Source organism: Brachyistius frenatus, unplaced genomic scaffold (assembly GCF_029030835.1).
Source record: "Brachyistius frenatus isolate BFR_SWC_R1_liver_20210118 unplaced genomic scaffold, ASM2903083v1 Contig_142, whole genome shotgun sequence".
In the NCBI taxonomy this organism is placed as follows: Eukaryota; Metazoa; Chordata; class Actinopteri; family Embiotocidae; genus Brachyistius; species Brachyistius frenatus.
The window spans coordinates 61595-87334 of record NW_027210741.1 but is presented as its reverse complement, the minus strand read 5'-3'; the positions used below and the strand labels follow the sequence as shown (position 1 = coordinate 87334).

The 25740-nt window shown below is 39.5% G+C and overlaps 1 protein-coding gene across 1 annotated transcript in view; it reads left to right on the top strand.

Moving 5' to 3' along the window:
• LOC138630794 (E3 ubiquitin-protein ligase SMURF2-like) overlaps positions 1-25740 on the top strand; it is a 60695-nt gene that overhangs the window by 7594 nt on the left and 27361 nt on the right. Inside the window, exons 2-4 of the mRNA XM_069715363.1 lie at positions 16295-16333; positions 18217-18325; positions 23750-23883. Coding sequence (XP_069571464.1) covers positions 16295-16333; positions 18217-18325; positions 23750-23883 — 282 coding nt within the window. The remainder of the gene's footprint in view (positions 1-16294; positions 16334-18216; positions 18326-23749; positions 23884-25740) is intronic.

The following is a 25740-nucleotide window of genomic DNA, read 5'->3' as shown; positions in this document are numbered from 1 at the left end:
ACGCTGCACACGCAGAAAGAATTATGCGGCACATTTTGCTCATTTGTTTCCACATTTTTCACTGCACTTGTTGCAATCACAAACAAAACATTTGTTACTTAGGATCTCTTAATATCACGTTACATGTGACGTTTTAATTGGCCCAAATAAGCAAAATCTTTTTTTAATTTTTTTTTATTGAAAATACAAAATTAATTTTGCTTCATGATTATGTTTTTGAAAGAGAGGTCTGTTTCTAAACTACAGAATGGACAGATGTGGAAACACTTACAAGGCCCCCTTAGTTTACATCTATCTGCGTTGTTTTCATGGTAATCTTTGAGCTTTAATGTTTTACTGTGGAAATATCATCGACCTTTTTGCATACATGTGTGAGTAATTTGTAATTGAATCATTTCTGTATAAACTGCACTTACATATGTGCAGTTTGATTGTTCTGTTGTATAATCACAGATAAGTTTATCTTGATTGCCAAGTGTAACCTTTTTTCCGTCTCAGCTGCTATACTTCAGAGTGTTGTGGCCCGCTACAGACAAGCATGATTATTAAAGAATGTGGATACTTAATGAGAGGATCCTTACGTTTGGTTATAGTCAGAGCATCTGTGTTGTTGCACTCTTAACCAACACCTGACCGTGTCTGTGTAATGCCGAGTAGTTCAAATCACTGGCGATTCAGCAGAGCTTTTGCTGATCTTTCTTCTTTTTCAAATGCTGAGCCAGAGTTAGTGCAGTATTAATCTGATCTATGGTTTACCTGGCCAGCAGTAGCTCAGGTACAGCTGTCCGCTCACAATGACCCATTTTCACACCTGCCATTAAAATCCGTGTCGGGTAATCCGATCAAAAATAGACAGGTCTTAATATACATCAGGGTGTGAATGCACCCAAGAGGCATCGAGGATGCGTTTAGATCCAATCTACTCGAAACACATTCGCTGGTGGCCCGGGATGCACGTGGCGCATTCCTTCAGCAGATACGTCCTGTGCCGCATCCGAGCACCGTCAACTCGGCTGACACCGTCTGCGCAAGCTATAGAAAGAATATCCAGCAGAAAAATATCCTGCATGATTCTGCCGAGTGCAGCTGAACTTTACAGAAAGTGGATTTACTCGCAGAAACTAAACTGGTGGCTAAACAGCAGCTGTTGGTGAATAAAAACCGCAGGCTGATACTTGACGCTTGCTTGTTTCACCAAAGCCTCTTCTAGCCTGACAGGGTTCTGGTTGAGTATTACAAAGTTATCATTTCATGCAAGATATTTACATTTTCCCACGTAGTCCCACGGGTTTTAAGATTGTGTTTCAGCTTTTGATGTGCGTTTTGAGCACAAAATAAAATAAGGCAAACCATCGGAGCCGGATGCTCCTGATTTACTCATCCGGTTATTTATCTCTATCTGATGAGACAAGCATTTGATCATGTCAAACTTTTTACCCATAATGCCCTACATCATCATTGTCAAAATGATAAGGTTTATACGACAGCAATTTTTTGAAACCTGGAATGGGAAAAAAAAGAAATGCAGTTGGGATATAGGATGATTTATTGCATTTCTTTTCCAGCACTTTAGTTTGACACCCAATGTGATATAATTATTGACAGTAATAACGTTCAGATGTAAAATTCTTTATTATGCAATTTCATCTCTGGGTTACATGGTGTAGAGTTGGCAGCAGTGTCTCAGTAGGAATCATGTAACTCACTTTAATCCACTGCCCTTTTCATCTATGATCTGTATTATAAATTGTTTTCCCTTTTGCACCTTTGGACTGGAATTTTGTCTTTTCCAATATTTCTGTGACTGATGATTTTTGTTTCTCCACAACAAACAAAATATCTTGTTTTACCCTGTTCAATTTTGCATTCAAATTAAACTCTTGGTATTTTATATAGTGTTTGGTCATTTTGGATTTAACATTGCTGATTCTGATTTACAGTGATGTAATTCCATAATGTTCGTGAAAAGGGAACACCGAGCTCAACACTGTCGTTGTTTCTCCTTTGTGGTGTCATGGTAACCATCGGCTTTCTGGTGTTTGGAACTACACCCTGTTGTTTCATTGATATATTTACTTTCAGTCGAGTCGTGGATTTTCCTATTAAGTTTAGCACAATTTAACACAAGTACAGCCAAGCAAGGCACAGAGGAGCACCGCTCTGGAGAGAAGTCCACTGTGTGCAGCTGGTCAACCCTCCATTAACTCAAGATGAATGGTGCTGGATATCTGATCGGGCCGTAATGATTTGTTTTGAAACGGTGCTGTTAAAAATGACAGTGAGGCTGGTTTTGCATTTTCAGGCAGTCTTTGCATCTCAATACAGCGCTGTGTTTTAGGAAGAACTAGGTATGTGAGGAGTCCATGGCTCTGTAACATAATTTCAAAGGGCACTGCCAGGCCCATAACTCAGCATTACTGTCCTCCACTCATGACCTGCATTTTACCACCTGGCGCACAGAGCGCGTACATGCTTATTACTGGATCAATCCTATTTTGTACAGCAACAAACATGTCCTTTAAATACAAAACATGCATACGTGTGATTGTTCATACATGAAATATTTTGTATTAGTTACATCTACGCTACGTAACAATGTCATCTATGAGCTTGCCTTTTCTCTAACTAGCTTTGTGAACCTTTGTTCCTCTCCTTTCTTGTTTCAGTCAATCCTTAGTTTAATCTGCTTTTCAAATTACTTTTGAACTTTGTGGCATCGGTGTACTTCTGAGCAGGAAAATGGAAAGATTGAACACCTCGGTATTGCATAACAGCCCCTGACTGGAGAGGAGGTGGGCTTCAATATGCAGAATACATTAAACTTTCCAAGTGCTTCAAGAGGATTTTCCTGCACAATATGGAGGAGAAATATCACCTTTTTCTTTTTCATATGGCTGCAGCATAATAGTTCTGACAGCCTCAGAGAATTTTTAAGGAAGGTGAAAAAACAGAGTCTTAAAACCTTAATTTGGAACATGTGAAAAGGCAAGTCCATGAATATGATTTTGCACTTTTGAATATGGTCTTGCACTTCACCTCTTCCTGCGTATCTCTCTCTCTTCCCTTCACTGTCTGAACTTTCCTCGTCCTCTTGGGCTGCACCAGACAAGAATTTTCAAATATCCTAAATGATAAACTGATTTTCAAAATAGTAGCTGATACATTTTCTCTTGATTGTCTGTTTAGTAATTGTTGCAGCTTTAAACTCTTAAGCCTCTCATGAAATCTCTCTATCCTTCGTTTTTTACTCTTTTTTTTTTTCTTTTTTGAACAGGATGTCCCTCATCTCTCTGTCATTTCTCTCTCTCTCTCTCTCTCTCTCTCTCTCTCTCTCTCTTCCTTCCTCTCCCTCACTCACCCCCGGATCTAATCCAGACAGCTGTCAGACGACTCTGCCGGTGTGGCTCCAGTGTGGTGTATTTTTTTTACTTTATCTGTTCTCAGCTTGTGATGCACACACACACACACACACACACACACACACACACACACACACACACACACACACACACACACACACACACACACACACACACACACACACACACACACTTCCTGTACAGATTCCCAATGGCAGTACTTAGTGTGAGAGGGTGCCAGGGACCCCCAGGAAGCTAGTAAATTCACTCTAACTGTAATCACTTAAAAGTATGTGACACTATGCATCAAAATGATGGTAGTGGTAAAAATAGCAGTGATATGTTTAACTTCCATCGCTATTATTTGGTAAATTATTGTCTTATGCAATTTAATACCTAATCGACAAAAATGTTTATGTTCATACTGTATATATATTCTATGAAAATGGAAAATGTGGACGATGTGCAACGTCCACAAATATTTACACTGTGGTTGAATCAGGAAAGAAATTTAGGGATCTCACTTTCCTCCCCCTCACTGTTTTCCCGCTACCGTTTTTGCGGTCGGACTGCCCACCTGTGTGTGTGTGTGTGTGTGTGTGTGTGTGTGTGTGTGTGTGTGTGTGTGTGTGTGTGTGTGTGTGTGTGTGTGTGTGTGTGTGTGTGTGTGTGTGTGTGTGTGTATACGAATGGCTGCACATATATGTGTGTGTGTGTGTGTGTGTGTGTGTGTGTGTGTGTGTGTGTGTGTGTGCGCGCGCGCGTGTGCAAATGTATACACGCACTCACTGCCACTCAAATTGCATCCCCCTCGCTCTGTCTGCATTTTCAGTTTAACCGTAGGACAGACAGTCGGAGGACGTTAGTGATGCAGTGGTTTTTACGATGGAGACGAGGATCAAGTGGCTCAGACTTTGAACATGATCAAAATAACAGGTCCAGGTGAAAAGGTCCAGAAGTACAATGATGCATCAGCAGTGAGGGATTCGACCCGTCATTCACCAACAGTAGAAAGCGTTTCCCATACATGGACTTTACGTGGGTGAAAGAACGAGGCTGTCAACGCCATCAATTAGCGAGTGGAAAATCTCCCCTCGCTCTCCTTCACCTGTGTCGGCTCCACACCGTGCGAGTGCAGCAGAACGCAAGAGGTGCGGGGTGGTTGAGCTTTTCCCTTTGCATTTCTGAAAACTTTTTTTTAAATTTTTTTTTTTATACAATTTTAGTGATTTAGTGAGAGATTTCACAGCATTTTGCAACATAGGTGGCAGTTCAGCAGCTTGATGGCAAAATCACTTTTAAAATCGACATGTAATTCTCAATAAAAAAAAGCTCCACCAGGATTCAGTCAAATATTGAAGTGCACGCAGAGATGAGGACAACTAGTACAAATCTGAAATAACCTCTCCATGCCATTTACGCTCAGACTGACAGGAGACATGACTGACGCTGTCACATCTCTGTCTGTGTCACTTTCCTGCTGTCTCCTCGACCTCCACGCTCACAGTTACTGCCTGTCTCTCACCCTTCGGTCTCACACGTCTCACTACGAGCCAATAAGCTCAGGCCCCAAAAGAATGGCAACACGACTAGAGATGTAGATGCAAATGAATGTATGTCAACGTATTTATGACATAGATGCAGGCTATTGACTTGACACTTGCCCAGTGGCTGTGCCATATTGCCAGTGGGTGGTGACATATGGGTAGTCATATGCTGATATGAACAAGGCCAGTTATCTGACTCACGTGGGCCCGTCTCCAATCCATTTGTTTAAGTCCCAAGCAGAGATGAATCACCACCGTTCCTCCCACCGCTTCTTTTCTGCCTTACACTTTTTGTGAATATATGTTGGCGCTTGTGAGTGGTTGTACCATAATATGCTGTATTTATGGTTACTCACCTAAATCTAAATCCTTCTTCCTCTACTTGAGTGGTACCACTCTCCCTTCATTTTTGACTTGCTCTTGACACTTAAATTACCAGCAATAGCATTTGGTGGTGAATTTTGATGTATTTTATCCTCACATGGCAACTGTAGAAGAATAGGATGAGCTTTTTGAAACATTTCATGTTAGTGGCATATGAATATGGACAATATTTAGAATTTGAGAAACTTGACCAAGTTCCAATAAAATTTGACAACGATCCAGTTTGATGGTTAATTATGGCGATGGAGGATTTGTGTTGCGTAAAATACGTAATCAACTTTGTGTTGAGCCTCATGCCTTGCACCTCGTACCACATCTTCTTCTTATGGCTTACTTTGTGGCACTCCTTGTATATATAGTCCTCATAGTGCACACTTAAGACTTATTGAGATTTGATGTGGTGATTTGACAGTCTCAACCTTACCTCTTTAAAACGCAGCTGAAATCAAAATACATCTTTATTAGGTGTGTCAGTGATGCTGCTGTAGAGACCATTTTGTCCCTGTCCCCTCTTCCTCCACTGCAGTTCTCCTCTTTTATTGCTCCCTTTTCCTTCTCTTAGTGCCCCCCCCCCCCACAAGCTCTAAATACTCTTTCCACTTCATAGTCATGGTCGTCATTCTCATGCCTTCATGTGATTTCTATTAGCATGTATGCTATCATGTAAACACACACAGTACATGCAGGATGAGCAACTTTGACTGAAAATCAGCATTTGTAACTAGCTGCACACCACAGCCATAACATGGCTAAAAAAAATAGACACGTTTAAACCAAGACTGTCTAAACCTGCATTTTGAAATTGTTTGGTGAATAAGGGGCTGCAGGGGCTAATTGTAGTTTGGGTGACCCCCAAACCTCCAAAACACACTCGGCAACACCCCTTTCAATGTAATAGCTATCTTCTTTCCCCCCCCCCCTTTTTAAAAACCCTCTTTCCATCTATACCCACACAGTTTGACCTTGTGTGAAATTTCAGCAATGGTCTCGACTATTGAGAGAATGACTGGACTACATCCCTGGGATGGTTTTAGCATGAATCATATACAGGGTGGTCAAACAGTCTGGGCTCGTGAGGAGGTTGTGCAAGCTTCACATCAGTTAAAGCACAAGAAGATAAACTAAGCTATACCCCAGCCATAACTGTAGCTAATAGGTCATGTGTGAACAATGTTCATGTGAAATGATATTATACCGGACTGTATATAAATACAACTTCAATCTAAATGCTCCATGCATGATTGTTACACGTGCTTTGTGATTCTCTCTATAGATGAGCTTTCTTGACTCACCCCAGCTTATTTCCTCCTCCTTAATTCTTGTATTTCTTTATCCCTGCCTCCGTCCTTTACTCTTTGCTCCACATCATCATTCTTTCTTGGTTTCTACCATTGAAACTCTCCATCTGTTGTCAGCCTGCCTCCGTCCTCTAAAACACGTAATTCAGGTCAATTCTTGTATTCTTTTATCTCTGCACATCATCTTATATTCATCACTTGGCACTCCTTTCATATTTTGTCAGAATACTATAGCAGCTTCTTTTATTCTTGCTTGCACAGTCAATTACCAATTTTGCTATATAGCTCTTAATTGTTTTTGATTAGATTTAATTGTGGAATTGCCGTTCAGTTCTAGAATCGTGATCTCGACGCAGCCTCCATTTAGGGGAGCTTCATGATAGAATCAGAGACAAAAAGTCTCCCTTTTAAAAAACAAAATGTGCTGATTGATGAGATGGCTTGCAGAGCATAAAAATAGCACAGCACAGCTCATCAAAGTTTAAATGGTTCAGTGGATTGCAGCTGAACATCAGTAAACAAGACGTGTACTAACAACTTCAAAAAGTTTTGAGAAGGACTTCTAGATTTGCTCGCTTCAGTGCTGACTTGATTTGACAAATACTCAACTTTATTGTTCAAAATGACACCTATGCACTGAAACGGTAAACTGCACTGGAAAGGTAATAACTGTCGATAATTACAAATACAAACGACCACAAAAAGAACAATTTAGAAAATATTCCAAACATTCGGACAATATTAGCTGATAAAATCTCGGCCAACCAATGAAACAGTCCGGCTCGAAGTACTGGGACTTAAAATTCGGTGTGCACACCATTCGTTTCCACTCAAACTTCTGGTCTCCTTTGCTCATTGTCTCATCTCTGTCTGCTATCCCTGCTGCTCCTCCCTCAACGAAATTTACTCTTGCCAGAATGTCGTCGCTTTCATTCCCTGTTCCAAATGAACTTTCCTCCTCCCTTTGCATCTCTCTGCTTTCCCATATTTCTCTCCATTTCGCCCTCCGTTGTCGGCATTCCACAGATCTGTGACTTTAGACATATTTCTCTCCTGCCCTCCTGACATTTCTTCCTCCCTCCCCATTTAACCATAGATTCCTGCCTGCAGATGAACGTTTTGTCTTTACCCCCTCACCCCGCTCTCTGCAGTGACTGTGCTCACTCCAGATTCCTGATTTCAGATTGTTGGCGTCTCCTCAGGGAGCAGAAAGGAGGGGGAGTGTCAGCTGTAGACTCCTGGCCTCTCGACTGAATGACATAATTGGCATCCCGAGCATTCACTGTGCCGGAGAAAGTCTCGGGGTGGGAGGTTGGGAAATCGAGTAATTGCTTTATGGAGGAAGTACAATGTAGATTAGATTGTCTAATTTTGGAGACTCATAAATTCTGATTCACACCACATCATCATTATTTGTTCCAGGATGTACTTGCTGCAGTAACATAAACTTGGTCACGTACACATAGAGTGCTGTCAGACTCATTCTCTGTGTATTGGGGTGAGCCAGCCCGCCAGAGAGGCGTGAGGAGGGGAAGAGGAAGTGTTTTGTTTAGCTGTTGAACAATACTGTGAATGAGACAGCATGGAACTGTCCCAACAGTCCCAACATCGGCAAAGTTGTGGGCCAAACCCTTTAAAATCCCAATGACTGTCACTTCAGACTTGCGGGATCCCAGCCGGTTTGTTAAGAGCATATTTAGAATCTTTTAAAGTTTTTGAATAACTTTTAATAAATATGAATGGTTTTTTGTTTTATATTTGTATTATTTAATATAGAGATATTTTAAGTATTACACTTTTTATAGATGGGTTCAGTGTGTGCCTGCGTGTGTGTGTATATAGTATGTGTCTATATTACCTAGAAGCTTAGAAGTTATTCAAAAATGATGCAGAATATTATATTCCATCCATATGTACATATGAGAACACCAAAGTTTAGACTGTGAATAGGGCATGTGTCCTGTGAAGTTGTGATGCTGTTATGTCCGTTTACAATTTAACAAAGCAGTAGTTCTCTAAAAATAATGTTTTTGCAAATTGAAGGTGTTAAAATTGTGCGAGTCCTTGCATACAGTCCACATTGGCTGGCAGCAGATGAAGTGTAAGCAAATATGAGAGGAATCAAATATGGGCCACATGCAGATTTTATTACATGAGGAAACTGGGCTTTGGAGAAGTTTGGATGTTCCTTCAAAGTTTGACTTTTCCCCTTTTTTGTTTTTAAACCTTCCACTTTGATAGTGCTTTGGTTTAACTTTCTGTCTGTTCAGTTACATACATTCATTGTTACTATAGCTGTATACTTGGGGCTGGTCAATATATCAATATTTTATTGTATTGTGATATGAGACGAGATGTTATCTTAAATTTAGGATATAGGTAATATTGTTATATCACCCAACCCGTTGTATACCTTTGGATTGGCTTGCGTTTTTTAGGCTATAACTAATCTCAGTAAACAAGTTTCTGCATTTGTCAATGGGACAAGATGTTGGTACCGGAAGTATTGCAGTTTCCGTTTGTAGGCCAAGTCATATTGACCAATCACATTTCAGCCGCCTTTGCATGCGCGTTAACAGTCCATGTGGTAGTACATGACCACATCCCCTGTCTGCACTTTTTGGTTGTGTCAGGATGAGGTTGTATTGGTTTTCTGCATTCTAAAATAATCTAGTTAATGATCTAACCTGACGTCACAGCATGAGCTGCAAAGGTGTCTGAGGTACATGATTTGTGTTGGCCTGCTTCCTTGCTCTGCTTAAATTGCTATTTTTTTTTTAAATTTTTTTTTTTTAAGGCTACACCAGGTTATGTCCCAGTTTCTGTTTTATTTGTTTGTCAGAAATACTTTTTTGACAAGAAACTAATGCTCTTCTAAACAATATTTGAAGTACTGTTAACAGAAGCTCTTTTTCAGACTAAAAAAAAAAAAGGTTTTACTTTTTCAAGCTTCCTAGACAGCCAAAGTCACACTCCAGTGTGTTGAACATCTTCTTTTACACAGTCCTCAATCACACTGTTGACCATGCAAATATTTGCTAACACTTTACCTTTATGGGCATAATGTTGTGTAGATTAAAACCCAGCAATAAGCAAATACATTATCTTATTAAAGATAGCAGCTTCAGCCCAAATAAAAATATCCTTTCTTCAAAAGAACATCAGCGTCCAAGCTCAGCAGCATGGTGACGCTGATGCAGCATGGGTGGACATTCCTGTCCTTGCAGTGCTGCAGGAGAATTAATTGGGCAAAATGTACCACAAAATGTCTGTACTTGACTGTGGAGTTGGCAGTGCACAATCACGCAATCATCTACTGCAGTTACTGACCACAAACTCTCTGGTCTCAGGCAGAGCAGCCCAGCTCTCTGGTTTGATAATGATAATGGAGCACAAGAGGCTGGAGGCATGCTGGTGGTTCAGTGAAGTGGACAGTGCAAATCATACACTTTTGTGAACTTGAACACAGCTCATGTCCTTTGTCTTGTCATCCCCTTTAAAAAAAATACAATATAATATTACTATAACAATAATTTTACAGTACCAGGGTCTTTATTGTCACTCAAACTGTATTCCTTTTATGCACTAGCACCATGAACCAAATATTACATAATATCTAAGGTGCAAATCATTTAAATTTAAATTCACTGTAAGGACTTTTAACATAAATTATGATTAGAGATGACTGTGAACCTTCACACTTGTGCTGCCTATCTTCACACAGCTCCCCCAGCTCTATATAATTCAGAGTGAATAACACTACCAAGAATGAATATCAGATTAATACCAGTCATGTTTAAGTGCCTTCGTAAATGTGCGTTAGGGTTGCACTGCATTTGTTCTCGTTTAAAAAGAATTTTGCTGCCATTATAGTGTATAAAGCTCACATACAACATTGTTATTATAATCTGTTAACATTTTTGACAGATCTAACCGTACCTCTATTATCTGGACTATCAGGACACTCCAACGGTTTGAACATCTGACACATCTCACCCAGTGACCCCTTTTCCTGACAGAGTTAGGCGTTAAGCAACTATTGCAAATGGCAACTTGTGGAGACTCCCTTGAGAAAACAAGCGGGAATCCCTCAGCGCCCCCTCTACCCTGTATACAAGACCTTTCACCTTTTGACCAGAACGAACACCAACCTTCAGCTTGACGTTTATATTCAGACGGTTGGAGCCGTTACAAAGCTTCCGCCCCTCCAACTGCCTCTCTTTGTGATCGGAAACACACTATGCATATTTTGTAATGAATACAATGGACTCTTTCTTTTTTGTTATCCACAATATAATTATCAGACATCACTGTGCGATGATTTATGATTTATGTAAATTGCATTGTCATATTAGTGAGGCTGTGTTTATATTCGGTATTGACGCTAATGCAGAGGGAATTTAATTATTTTAGAAAGTGTAAATTTTGTAGCATATAAAGCCGCTATCACTGTCAGGAATTATTTATCCAAGTGAGAGGCTGGCGTCCTGTCTGTTAACATGAGGTGAAGAGACAACCATGGTATCCCATAAAAAGGTAATTACATCTGTAACATTTAACTGTTGGTCATTTATAGCCTCTGACTCATCATGTAGCACTGACTTTATGCCCCCTACTGATGACAGGACATATTTACACAGGCTGCGAATTCAGACATGGTTTCTTCACTTTTAATTTTCTTTTCTTTTTTTTGTCTTTGAATGTAGATGTGCGAGCTCAATAAAAGCATAGGCTTTAATGGTATACTGCAAGTTCCCGAGGGGGTGTTGGTATTTACTGTTAACTTCTGAAGCCTAACATATATTGTCTGGGTCAGTGACAGGTCTGTCTCCACATCCCTTAGCTAGCAGACGCTGGTAAAATCATGAACCTTGTATGGTAATTGCTTCGACGTATAAGCTTGGTTTGGCGTGACTCTCTCACTTGCTTGTTTGTCCAAGAACAACAGATGTTTCAAACTCTTAAAAAAACAGTGGAGCAAAGTTGCCCTTTGAACCCTTGAACTGCTATCCCAGCTTTAAGATAAAGGAAACTTTAGGTGATTTTGGACACAGCTAATGTAACAACACTGAATTCAGTAAGTGGTAATGCAGAACAAAAGATTTTATTGTAACGTTAGGATATAAATGTCTTACTTTAACCCCTTTGTTTTGTCACTCAGCTGCCCTGCTGCAAATTGTTTATTTTCTCTCCTGGTGCTGTTAAAGAGAGGGTTTATGATGACCCACAGACAACAAAGAGGACAGCTTCACCCCAGGGCTTCCTGGTGGTTCACTGTTTCCTAGTTGACCTAGCTTTCCGTGTTAGCATCTGAATGAGTCTGGTCTGCCGCCAGCCCTGTGTCACCACGGACCGCCTGCACACATGGCAGCTATTCAATACTGCCGGATCCCTAGAGGGCAGCAATATGAGATCTGATTCCTCGTTCATTGTAGGGTCCACAGTGGTAGAGTCTGCATAAGCCTCGATAAGATTATCAACATATTCAGGCATGTTTATATAAAGCCGAGTGGAGCTATACCATTAACTGAAATCTTTCGGGGCGGTATTAACTACAATAACTCAACCAGAGCTTTTAAGCCAACTTTGTTTTCAAAATGTAAAAAAAAAAAAAAAACAACAACACAACCCTACATGAATTTATGCTGTAACACGGGGTAACTGAAAATAGGTCTTGCAAATACCTTTCACTATCCATGATGTTAAAAAAAAGAAGAAAAAAAAAAAAGAAATTGTCTGTAAAACCTCAAGAGACCTTTACAAAATACTTTATACTCTTATTAAGGGGTGAAACCAGGGCTGCAAAAAAAATGCTGTTGTTTCTAAAAAGTAGTTGCCCATTTTTCTCTGATGAGATCCAACTCATGTTGTTTTCAGGTTCAGTTAAGAAATTTGTTGTTTGATTTTTGTTTTACTCATTTCTTTGTGTGACAATAGAGCTACTTCTAGTCACCTGGTGCTGGTTACTTGGCTAAAAGATATCTAAAAAGCTAAAACTTGCTAACACAGACAAGGAGCCCCCTCTGAGGACAAGGCTTTCCTCAAATTTCAGGGATGAGAAATTCATGAGTCAGTCCCTCGAGGATTTTGCCGAGTTTTTGCTGGTATTCGCTGGTAGTTTTATCTCTAATATCTGTATTCTTCTATTTTATTTTTGCTTGATTGTGTAACTTATGCCCCCTTTGAATACATTTACAATTATTAGTAGCATTAGCCTGCTGTGCCTGGCAGCACAGTTGGTGACTGGCCATTCATAATAATATGAGAGGATTTCTCTATGTGGTAATTGTGGCTGATACATTGGAGCAGTGTGCAGAATAATCCCTTAATCTTCATTAGCAGTTTGGTAACCAGAAAGCCAAGTACACTCAGTTTACCCTGGTAGCTACTAATCTGTATTGCCTATTCAGCAATGGTGAGCATGCACAGCAAGTTAACTACCACTGGTCATTCATTGTTCAGAAATATAGGAGCACTGTAGTAGCCTTGTTCTTGACCTCTGAATTACTGCTCACATCTGTTTTTTTGCTTAATGATATATCTGAATATGAGGCTTGTAGTTTTGGCTAGATTTAAGCATATTCCACATTTCCTCAATGTTATAACCTGCCAGATGGACATATACATTTTTTTTTTTTTTTTTTAATTTTTTATCTGTTTGCATGGAACCAAACTTTGCTAAATGTTGTCATACTTTGAGATTTGGGTTCCTACTGTGCATACCATAAAGAAACTGATCCATAAGTACATGGGTTCAGGAGTAGCTGGTCAGCTGGAGTACTGGTTATTACAGATTGTATCAGAAATACATTAAAACTTTGCCTTTTGTCAGCACAAGGCAGTTTCACAGAAAGCTCAAAGCTTTTCCACAATAACATTTTGGCCTGACTAAAGTCTACTTGCAAAGCTGTAGACAGAATGAATTTTGTAACTAAACTTCTGTTGCTAATACGCTGGAATACATGAGCAGATGTCTTCAAGGCAAGGCTTTAGGCCTAAAGATGACCCATTTATACTTTGTTGGCTAATTTTGTCTTTGCGTTGTATTCTCTGTCCAAAAATGTCCTGCCAAGAATTCAGACCTCTGTTTCTCCTGTTTTTCACTTGTCTACCGACAACATGGTGTCCATTTTGTCCCGTAGGAGACAGATCTGTCTGTCTCTGATTTGGCTCGCACCCATACTGTTGGCTTTGGCAGTGTAATTTCCCCTGACAGGCTGAGGGTTAGTGTTGATTCAGTGGGCCCAGTCAGTGTAATTTGGTGTGTGTAGGGATTGTGTGTTCCCATGTTGTGACTCTGTTCCACCTGACTGACTGTCATTTTGGTCACTTTCAAGGTCTCCACAGTGAATGGGTGTAATGCTAGGTTTGTTTCCCAAACCTGTCTCTCTCTTTTTCCAAGGTGGTGCTTGTTTCTCATTAGTAGCCGGTTTACACACTCTTTAATGTGATCAGTGGCGTTCATGGATGACATCTTAGATCTCCATGGTTTGTAGAGGCCATAATGTGTTTGGAAGATGGAGTAATAATTGATTATTGTTTTGAGGTATTTATTTTAATGAAAAAAAAAAAGCCAAAATTCTTTATCTATTTGTAGTTTCTAAATGAGGCTTGTTCACTTCTAAGTGGTTACTGTAAATAAATATTTTCACCACATCAATCATTAAAACTTTCACTGCAGGCTTTACTTTGTGCTGCAGACACCAGACAACACTGGCTTTGGAGATCATATCTGTCATTTATTGGAAATAATAAATCTCTCAGGTTGGCAGGGAGTTTATACATTGAATCTTGTAGTATTTATTTATGTTTTTTTTAGACTGATGGAAGGGAAGAAGATACCACAGGGCATAGAAGATGATAAGCAGCAAGGGATGTGACTTGTATTTAATCTACCTCTTTTGTTTAACTCGTAGTTCAGCATTCAGTGAGGTACTGTAGTTGCTTTTTTGGCCAGAGACAAAGGCCATAATAAAGGAGGAACCTGTACCTCGATTAATAATGAATTGGTAGGACCTGTCATGACCATGAATAGAAAGCGGGGAATATAGAAATGGATGGGAGTTATGGATAGACATATTTTTTGCCTCGCTCTTTGCTCATTGCTCAGAGCTCAGCGGTACCTCCAACTCACTGACTGACAAGTGATGAGGATGTTAGTCTGTCTGCTGGCAGTGTATAATACTTATTTAACTCCCTTTTTCATCTCTGAGGTTCACTGTTGTTTCTATTACATTCATTGTGCTCGGTTTCTCTGCCTCTGCACTGGCTCGTGACTGCTTGGCCTACTTTGTCGTACTCTATAAGTGTCATAGGATTGTCTAGCCAGCGCCATCACACTGCTTCAGTTGAACGAGCCCCAACTAAATACCACAAGACATTTAAGAAGGGAAATAACAAAGACAACCGTATTGTAAAGGGGACACAACGGAACAAAGGCAAACACAGACTTACTCTCTTACTTTTGCTCTCTCTCTCTATGTTGAAAGCTATTGTATGTTGTCTGTGGTGCAAACCTCCATGGACTTGCTTCATACAGGAAAGAGTGCAAAGAGTGCAAAGAGTGCTTGTCTTTTAAATATTTTACAATGAGAAACTCTTAACTGGTCTGCAAAGGGACAGTGAGGAGGGACAAACCAATATGTAGGCAAAAAGACAGCAGTAACTACTCCACAGAAACTGTGTCAACTTTAACAGCTTGAAACAGAAACTGAGAAAGAAATCTAATGACATTAGATGGGATTCTACTAAAAATATTACCAGAGAGAAAAGCTCTAAGACTGATTAAAAGGGTTGCTAATATTTAAACCTTGTAACTGTAATTTAAAATAATATCAACCTGTAGAATAGTTTGTAATATCACTAGCTGGATGATGGATGTAAAACAGATTTGCCACCTCTGATGTGTTTTATATAAATAGAAGAAAATAAAAAAAAGTATGACACAATAGCACATGCTCTGGAATTGCAGCTTGTTTGTTTCTTTAAGATCCATATTTTCATTTTCCAGTGTTTTATTTGTAGTCTGTATATCTGTAAGAAGATATTTTTGTGGTTTTAAGTGCCCATAAACCCATCTTAATATCGTTTTTCATTTCCTCTCCCTCCCAAGAGCGGACTGTTTTGTAAGACCCTCTCTTTTGATTGGCCGACTCTTCTCTGAGTGACACATGCCCAGGCCAACCACAGGTTTTCTTTGGTCTAGTAGCTTGCTAGCTCCGAGACGAAATGATCACTTGATATTTTCTTCTGCATAAAAGGTTGAACAGTTGGCTCCGTTGAGGGCATCCATATGATACGAGGACGAGTTTGTGACATCACAAACTTAAGGAAGTTCAAATGGCACAGTTGCTGAATACAGGCTGTGTGCGTTTCTCTGTGGTCTGAACTTTTTTGTCAATTTTACAGTATTTATATAGGACACAGACCTACTTTATGAAAAAAAAAATAACAAAATGGAAATCTAATTTCATGTGGAATATTCTATAATTTTCTGTAGTAAATTAAACCATCATTCACTGTAAAAAAAAAAAAAAAAAAAAAAAAAAGCTATTCCACTTAAAGCTGCCTATGTGTATTTGGTGAAAAGGTATTTGTGTGAAAAATATTTTTCCTATTTAAAATATTTTCCAAGTTTTAGTCTAATTATTACATTACTCACTTTAAACCTGTCATTAACACATCTCTTTACTTCTTTTTTTTCTAGTCCTGTGTGCAAAGAACCTGGCAAAGAAAGACTTCTTTCGTAAGTAAAGCCTATTTTTACGTGTTGCTATTCTTGTCCCATTCCCTCCCTTGTGCATTAGAATGAGTTTTGTCAGCAGTGGCAGTTTTCTGCTTTTTGAAGCTACGCTGTAAATGAAGTCCCCGAGGAGCTGTCGGTTATACATACCAGGAAACCATTGCAGGCTCAGGGACCCACAGCTAACCTAAATTCTAGCAATAGCTGTTACAGAAACAAAATACTTCAATTGAACTGGATGGAAATTACACCTTTGTTAGTCCAGCCCAGGGCATATAGAGATTTTAAAGCGTGCCACACCTCATTGAGACACATTGCAAACAAACATTGAGGCTGACTGTTGGAAATTATCCAAGGGAGGAAGTTGTATTTTGTTTTCTTTGTGACCTCTTATTTATTAACCTTTAGCTTTAGGGCTTTTCATCAACCTTTGTTCAAGTGATCAGGAAGTTCTCTGCTGTCTTTATGAATGTAAAAACAAATGTATCATTTAGTTCCACTGGTGACCCATTCTTCACAATTGAACACCCCCATTAAATCCACTTCTTTTACTTCAGTTAGCGTCATAGTCTTTGCCAAAGCACTGAACTGCAACAGCAACAAGGGGTTCATTTTTGTCTACAACACATACACATGCATTTAGACAAACACAGGGCCACAAGGAGGAAAATTCCAGGACACCATAAGGGTGACTGAACAGGTACAACCTGTCTGAGGCCAGAGGTATATACTCTAACTTAAAATCCACATGCACAGACCAACACAGAGAATGCCAGATAAATTCACCAGCAAGAATCCCTTATCGAACACGATAGTGTGAAAAATCGTGCTGCACTTATGAGTTCATGTTGTGGGAAAGACCATCTTTTAACTCACCAAACATGTTTTACCAGCCTGTCCTGCAAGATGTTTGGGAGGTTGGACGGCGATATTATTAGTTACATTTACTCAAACTAGATTAACTGAAGTTAGAAAAACTTTTGGAAGTGATAAAAAGTTGGAAGGTGATGAAAACATACAAAACATGACACTTGCTTGATTAGACCAGTCCCTTCCTTTTTCTGTTTATAAACTCCTCAGGCTGACGCAGCAACATGCGCATCTGTGGTCAATCTGAGGTCAATCTGAATGGATCATCATCGAGCACCACTTGTGCTGCTTTAATGACCTTGAGGTCAACCTGAGAGGAATTTGGGTCAGGCACTCTGGGCTTTGGTAAACACCAGTTTCTATCGGAGATGCGGATTAATAGAATTGAACAGAGTATCCCATTAGTCTTAGGAAAGCAAAAGGGAGCAAATGGAGAAAACTGAAATGTAACTTCAATAGATATTTACTAAAACCCAACAGATGCTGGATTTTTGGGGCTGCCACTTATACCTAAACTATGAATCTTAAAAATGATAATGTCAATATATGAACAGAAATGTGGTTGACAAATGTGTTTTGTAGGCAGACTATTTTACAGTTCACAGTTTACAGGGAATGTAATAATCATAAATAAATATAAATAACAAAAAACTAAAATGAAACAATTTCTAAATTACCCGAAGCATATTTTTCAGCATTATGTTCTATAAAATAAATGTATATTCTACAACATATATGCCAATACACATGTATTTGGGATAAGATAATATTGATGAAATCGGACTCTTGTCATTGTGAAAGAGTAAGCTGTATACAACTATCATTTCCGATAGTGTCACTGTGAATAGTGACAACCAGAGATTAAATTGTCACTGCTGTTAAAGTAAAGTGAAGTGGTTAAAGTACAATCTCATGCTTCCTCCATGATAGAGGAGTCAGTGATGACACAAGGTTTGTACAGTGGCTAAACAAAACCTCCTTGTCTTGTCTTCACTTGTCTCTGTCTACTTTTACAGGCTTGCCAGATCCTTTTGCCAAAGTGGTGGTGGATGGTTCAGGACAATGCCACTCTACAGATACTGTGAGAAATACGTTGGACCCAAAGTGGAATCAACATTATGATCTGTAAGTCAGCTGTGGAGCAGATTGACATCTTGCTATGTGCCCTTTATGCCTCATTAACAAACAATTGAAATTAATGTCAAAGGCTACAATGGATACAATGGATAATTACATGATGCCCCGCACAACCTCATAACTATAACACTATAAAACTACATAAAGCATTGTTGGCATTTGTTTGGCTTTCTCCTATGTCTCTGTGTGGAAGTGCTGTAACAAGTGTTTCAGGAATGTATATTCAATCTCCTCTTTTCTGTATGAAGAAACACCCATTTATAAACCTGGTGAGTTATTTTACATGACAACAAAACATCTTGTCAAGTGACATTTCAGACATTCCATACCACAGGTTTCACAAAAAACATTTTGGGGATTTTATGAATTTCTTCTCTCTGAAACAATGGATTCTGTCTGTTTTGGTTTTTAAAACATTGGGTTTGCTAAATAGTTTTGCACTCCTGAACAATGTCCGCTGTGAATCAGAGATAGTCCAACTCGTATTTTTCTGGCTTGCTCACTTCCTCTGAGCCACATGTGGCTGACACACATTAGAGCTCCACTATATTTTAGTAATCTCTTTCAGAATTAGCCACATAGCAAACCTTTGTGAATCTGTGCAATTTAATTCTTGAAACCTTCTTTTTTTTTTTTTTCCATTAAATAAGCTATGCTTTTACTTTCTGTAAATCTCAGAGGTGTAAAAGCTTCTCATATGTGCCAGCTTACTTGCCAGCTAAAATGACAGCGTGTGGTCCATTATGTTGTCCACTGGGCTTAGAAGTCATTGTCTATAAAAAGATGGTAGAAGGATGAGCATTACACTCAACACATGTTTGCATGAAACCACGGTATCTATTTGAGTCAGTGTCAGGAGGAGTGTTTTCACCTGGGCCATGCTCTCTGAATGTTCCCTGTTCTGAGGTTTGCGTGGACAGGCCATCACAGGGAGCAATCAACCCAAAGGATCCAAAGGACCCACTGGCAACCAAGCTTACGTAGTGGTGAGAGATGGAGGGAAACAGTGGAATATGACATGAGGGAATAGGCAGCCTGATAGAAAAGGAGTGGATAGTTATATGATGAAAATGTATAGCAATTCATATTGTGGCATAATGTCACTTTAAACTTTGAATTTATTTTATAGTTTATCTTAAGTAAATCAACTAAAGGCTGCATAGACCAGATTTGAGATCAATCATCATCTTTTATGATAGTTAACATATCTTTGGGGTTGGAATAGTTGGTCAGATAAAACAAGACATTTTCCTGAAACAGGAAAAATACGTCTGGCCTTTTCGGGGACACACTTTCATTTTCAAATGCTTCTTTTGGCCTGTCGACCTTCAACCTCAGACTCTCCCCCTCTTTACATAATTTTCCCCTTTCTGGATCCCCTCCCTCTCAAAGAAGCTTGTTCCCCCGCCAGCGACCCCTGGCCTCTTCCTCTGCTTCAGGAAATGGCTAACATGCCACAGAAAGCAGATGGGAGTGTGGGTTTGGTAAATTGCCAGCTCACCACACCCCCAACTGCAGCCTCCAGCTTTAGGAGGTGGGGTCTTGTTGTCAGTTGCAGTGTCATGTGGAACAAGACCTTGATGCCTTATATTATGTATCATAAATACCCTGCAAGGTTGGGTTTTGGCAGGTTGCCTCCTCGTGCTTAGCCTCCAGTTTCTGGCCTTTTCAGTACAACTCTTCATATTGCTTTGGTTGGACTATCAGACTCGCTCGCTCCTCCCTCTTCCTCCCTCTAAAAATATTAAATTCTGTACATGTTGTGCTGTTCATACCCAGTCTCTCCATGTGAGAGCCTGTGCTACTTTACCAGACTTTGATTTGTCTCCAGTAATAAATGCCCAACAAATCGATGGCACCAGCACCGCTCTTTTCTGTCTTTACTCGCTCATGGACATCTAGATTTAAAATGCATTGGCAGTAGTTGCCAAGGCAACTCTCTTCATTACGGTCTACTTTCCAGACGCCTGGTGTGTTTGCCCCATTCACCCACCAGCAGTATAATCGAAAAGTAACTGCAGACATTGATTGGTCGCAGTTTAACCTGTGGAAAATCTGCTGCATTCCTCTTTGCGGTGGGTCAGCACAGCCAAAATGTAAGTTGACATAGTAGAGACTGTTAACATAAAGATAAAATTGTTACTGTATGCCAGAAAGAGGGCATAATTTTGGTTGTACATTCAACATTTGTTTTGTTATTACTCGGTTTTGGCCTGGCCACCTTCAAGAAACACTTATGCCACATTTGCCTGCATCGCACCAATAACTTTTTGTACATTATAAGTGATGCCACTGATTAGGTATTCAAAAATTTCCAATAAGAGAATGGGGAGTCAGTGGAAGCATACTGTATGCCCAGAAGTGGAAGAAGAGACGTGAAATGGGGTGTTTGGTTCAAAGAAGCAAGCAAGAATGCTTTGGCATCAACTCATCTTGCATAAATTAGATGAAGGTACCTGATATGGATATGTCTGAAGATATAACGTATATACTGTCTGCACATTGATTTATTTTTGTCTTCAAAGATGTGAAGACAATTGAAGGCCGTCAAACCCAAATTTAATATATATTGAATCTGGAAAGAAATCCTACATTTGTTTCCCAATGTAATGTATGTTTCTTGGCAAGAAGTTCTGCAGGTCTGTATTTAGTTTTGTCCTAAAAAAGATAATTTCAATTTTACAAAATAATTGTATCACCTTGACTGCTGTTGTCTGTAGGATTAGGAGCACTAATCTTTATTTTTGTTGTTGCTGTAACTACCTAATGAAGAGTGTGTATATTTGTCTGTGTTAGTGTTTATTTAGAGACAGATTGGAATTATTTGTGAACAAGATTTGGATCTTATTTACCCTAATTTGAGCCCAAAGTTTTGTAGTTGTAAAGCAACTTTTATAAACCTATAAATCTACAGGAGGAATTCCATTTTTTTGTAGATGTTCAAGATAAATAGATGTGTAAATACGTCTATAAATTTATCAGTGGTGAGGCTGCACAGAGTCTTTCTGTGAACGTCTATGTACAGATACAAATCAGAAAATGTGTAAAATTCTCTAAATTTCCTACACTCTGTGTAATGCTGAAGTTAGAAAGAGAAGTTTTGACCCTATCTTTACACCTAAATCCGTTTGGGCAATGACAAACAAGCACAGAGTAAAAGTGTCCAATCAGAGGGCAGATGGTACTGTCAGATTCAACTGAATTTTTCAATCTCAAAATCATACCGATATTAGTTTGAGCACACAATATTGTTTCTTTTTATGCTGTATTTGTGCTCCACTAGCAGCCAGTGTTGTAATATGTTCCTAACTACCTGTAGTGTTATGTCAGAGGATAAGTTTCCTACAGCACTTTTTGGCTCAGTTCTTGTGACTGAGGAAATAACATTTTGTTCTACCTGGTCTGTTATCCTCAGACACTTGTTCATTGTTTTGTCTGCTATTTCAGTTCTCTGTTTTCTGTTGCCTCGAGACAGTGCTGTGCCCAGCACACCTCTGCATTACAGTGATCTCAACCACACCGTGTAGGGGGAAAATATTGATAATTTTAATGTCCTCGGAGAGGTGGTTTGAGTCGCACCACAAAATGCACAAACCCAAGCGGAAAAATAATAATACAATAATATTAGAATATAATCCATTCCAATCAAAGATGAACTCAAAATTTGTCTCATCAAAGTAAACATTAAAACTTCTTTGTTAAAAAATGCAAATCATCAAAACCATCTACTGTTCTCTCTCATTTCTGATTTTCTTTGCGTAAAAATTCTTCCCAAACAAACAAAATATTATCTATAATACCGCTGTCATCATATGGTGTGTAAAAACCAAAGACTGTATATAAAAGTGGATGTAGCTTCAGGGCTCTGAAAAATGAGGCCGATGTGGAAGTGCCTTAAGGTGTAATACCACCGGTTGGCTCAAAAAAGACTGCCATTCAACTTCCCTCCTAACATCCTCTGTCAATAATATTTCTCCACAAGTTTTCTGTATGTCATTCGCTAAATTCACTCTTCCAGATTAGTGTTCTGGCCGTCCATCTGAAAATAATCCCGTTATTAATTATAAAATAAGCTTCAAAAAGACGGGTTTTGGGGGAGCGTGTCTGTTTGATTGACAGGCCTGTGGTGCAGTCAGGTTACGGCTACCGGTGAGGGGGATGTAGTATCGCCGGTACCATCGACGTAAAGTATTTTCAAACTGCAGCTGACAGCTGTTGCGGAACACCTCACAAAAGTGTTTATTTTTTACTAACTACCACCATACAGTTATACCAGTATGTTTATTGTGTGTGTGAAACAGAGGGGCAACGTTTACTTCCGGGTAAAAGAATTAAACCCGAGAGCGAAACTTTCCAAATACTACACTTATTTTCCAGTAATTGCAGAACGGCAGTGTGGGTTTCAGACAACGCAAACCTGTTGAAATTCAAGCACTACACAAGTCAGTGTTCTAACATGTAAGAGTACTATTAGTCAGTGTACTCGGGGAGGTACACCATTTGGAACACAGCCACAGTTTACCTCCTGTGGTTTTCGAATCTGTAAGTCAACTTATTGGCAAATACACACTCTAATAACTCACCTTTATTGGAGAAAGAAATTGGAGCTTTCATGACAAAATACTGTTCTTTTATTTGTTCGTCATCAAATAGTCTTAACAAGCTAGAATTAGGTCAGAATCATGAACTCATTAGTATATACTGATAAAGAGAAATTTGTCCCATAGAAAGTAAATCACAAGACGCATAAAAAGATCCACGACTCACACGACTTTTCATTTAATTTCAGTCCATCAATTTGCCAACTTCCATTTTTTGGTGTACGATCTAAACCTATATGTTTTGATGTCTTGAGTTGGAAAGCCCCACACCTTGATGCTGATGTACAGCTGTTGTAGACTTTGGTATCGGAGATGGCTGCTAGGCTGTAGTTGCACGTGTCAGTGAATGTGCGATTTGAATGTCATGTGAAATGTGTGTTTACTGTAAAAGCTATCTGGGCCTCAGACAGTGGTGGAGCACATCACAGTGACTTCCTCTGTTCGTCAACCACGACTAGGTTGGCCTTAGCTGTGCTAAGTCTGTGTACACACGAGTTACTTCAAATTCCGCTAATCTGCACCATTACACAGTGAACATCACAAAATGTGTTTTCAGTTTCTGTATTTGTTAATGTTTTAGAAAGTGCAAGTTGGTCTAAGGTTAAGAGTTCATTTAATTTCCAAGTTCTATATCATGTCAGGTGAAGATAACCCTTTTTTTCCCCCAAGTATGAGCTCACTGTAATGTGCTCATAAGTTCAATGTCTGATGGGATCCTTACAATTATAATGTCAGTATTGAAAACTGCTTTTTCATCACTCCTCTTTCCTGTTTTATTGACTATTTTTTTTTGTCACTCTTCCTCTGTCAGATACATCGGAAAGGCAGACTCCATCACCATCAGTGTATGGAACCACAAAAAGATCCACAAAAAGCAGGGCGCAGGTTTCCTCGGCTGTGTCCGCCTCCTGTCCAACACCATCAACAGACTCAAAGACACAGGCTGTAAGGACCTGTTTGTATTTCTGTGTGCACAATTGTGTGCACGTGAGCATTCACTAAAACAGGTCACTGCGTGGTCAATATTGGCTGGTATTGACCTATCACAGATACATCTGTATCTCTGTATATGCTGGCTGATATGCGCCAACATGAAAACTTTTTTCACAAAACATGATGCTTAAAAAAATGATGTTTGGGGTAGATTAGAAATCCTTATGTTTGTGTTTTTAATAGTTATTTATGCTTTTTAGTTTCCCAGTGAAGTTTACTTTATCAGTGCAATGATGTCAGTGAAGACAAACTATAACATATAGTGCCTCCACCTCAATCACATTTCTCTGTCACGAGTGTTTGATAATCACATTTGAGGGGTCATTGAAACAAAAAAAAAGTGTTTATATTCCAAAGAATATTGGTATATTTAATAATATTGGAATTTCTTTACTCCTTAATATTTGTATCTGCCCCAAAATTCCAGTATCGATCAGGCTCTAGTTTCTGGTGTCATATTGCTCTAACTGCATGATTACCGTGGCCTTTACTCTCAGGTGGCAGTCTGGCTTGTTAGTGATGGGGAGGCTTCACGCTAAATACAGAATGAATGGTTGAATAATCTTTGCTCATCCTGCACTCATCTCATTACACATGGACAGACAAATATGTAGACCACACTAACAGTCTCTGAGAGAGACAAACGTCATGTCCATGAACCAGGACGGCTGTCTTTCCTGTGTTTTAATCTGGCTGCCACAGTTTGATAACGACCAATCCTGCTGCTGCCTCTGTACAATGTGAGCCGTGTCCCAGCGCGCAACCTGCTGCAGCTTTTATGCCAGCCATTCATTTCCATAAGATTTATGGCTACAACACACAGGGCAACTCCTTGAGGCAACACATATCAGAAATACTGCCTGCTGTAGACATCTGGCACCAAGGAATAAATCAGTGCCCACAGTTTGTTTTAAAGCAACACAACTCCATCAGAAAAACAGTAGAAAGATGCTGTTTAGTAACGGATGATGTGTCTCAAGCTACATGAGAGAGCATCTATTATGTTTTTACACAAATGCAATCATTATCAAATGAATAGTTTCCCAGCTTTAGACTGCTGTGTCCTTTCATTTCCAACATATTTAGGCTCTTTATTTTCTCTGTGCAGTCTGAGGCTACATGCTTGTTAGCCCTGCCGGCCTTTTTGGCAGTACCAGTCGGTGGACGCTGACACATACAGTATACACTTAACTGAAGTCCATTCTGTCAAATTAACATTCCTTCCACTCTTTCTGCTCTTTTCCTTCAATCCATCTTTCGGATCTGTCTTAAACACAGACCGTCAGACATGTACCAGACCACACTGAGTTACATTTTTCCCCCCCTTTTTTTTTTTTTGTGTCCTGCGTTTTTCTTATTTCCATTAATCCATTCTAAACAGTCATGCCTCCCAAACACCTAAAGAGTTTTCTGTCTGAAAATAATTGTCTTTTTTTTTTGGGTGCTTTTACTTTATCCAAACTGCATTGTTGGATCCATGAATGCAGTCAGTTGCAGTTTTGTTGACCCAGATGAAACGGCCTCTTGCGCCAACTTCAAACTATGCCTTTAGGTTAGTTTCCAGCACCTTTTAGATTTGCTCCTAAATGGCATTTTTGGCTCATAAAGTTCACCTTCTAATCCAACAAAATCAACAACAGTGTCATTGTTGCCACAAATGACCATGAAAGCATACTTTTACCTCACTGAGTGGCAGGGGACTTGCCCTGAGATGTGTCCAAAACTTCCAGAAACAGACATTGCAGGCTCCAGTTAGGCTCCAGACCAGCCACTTACTGTACAGCCAACATGGCAAAATTATACTTTATC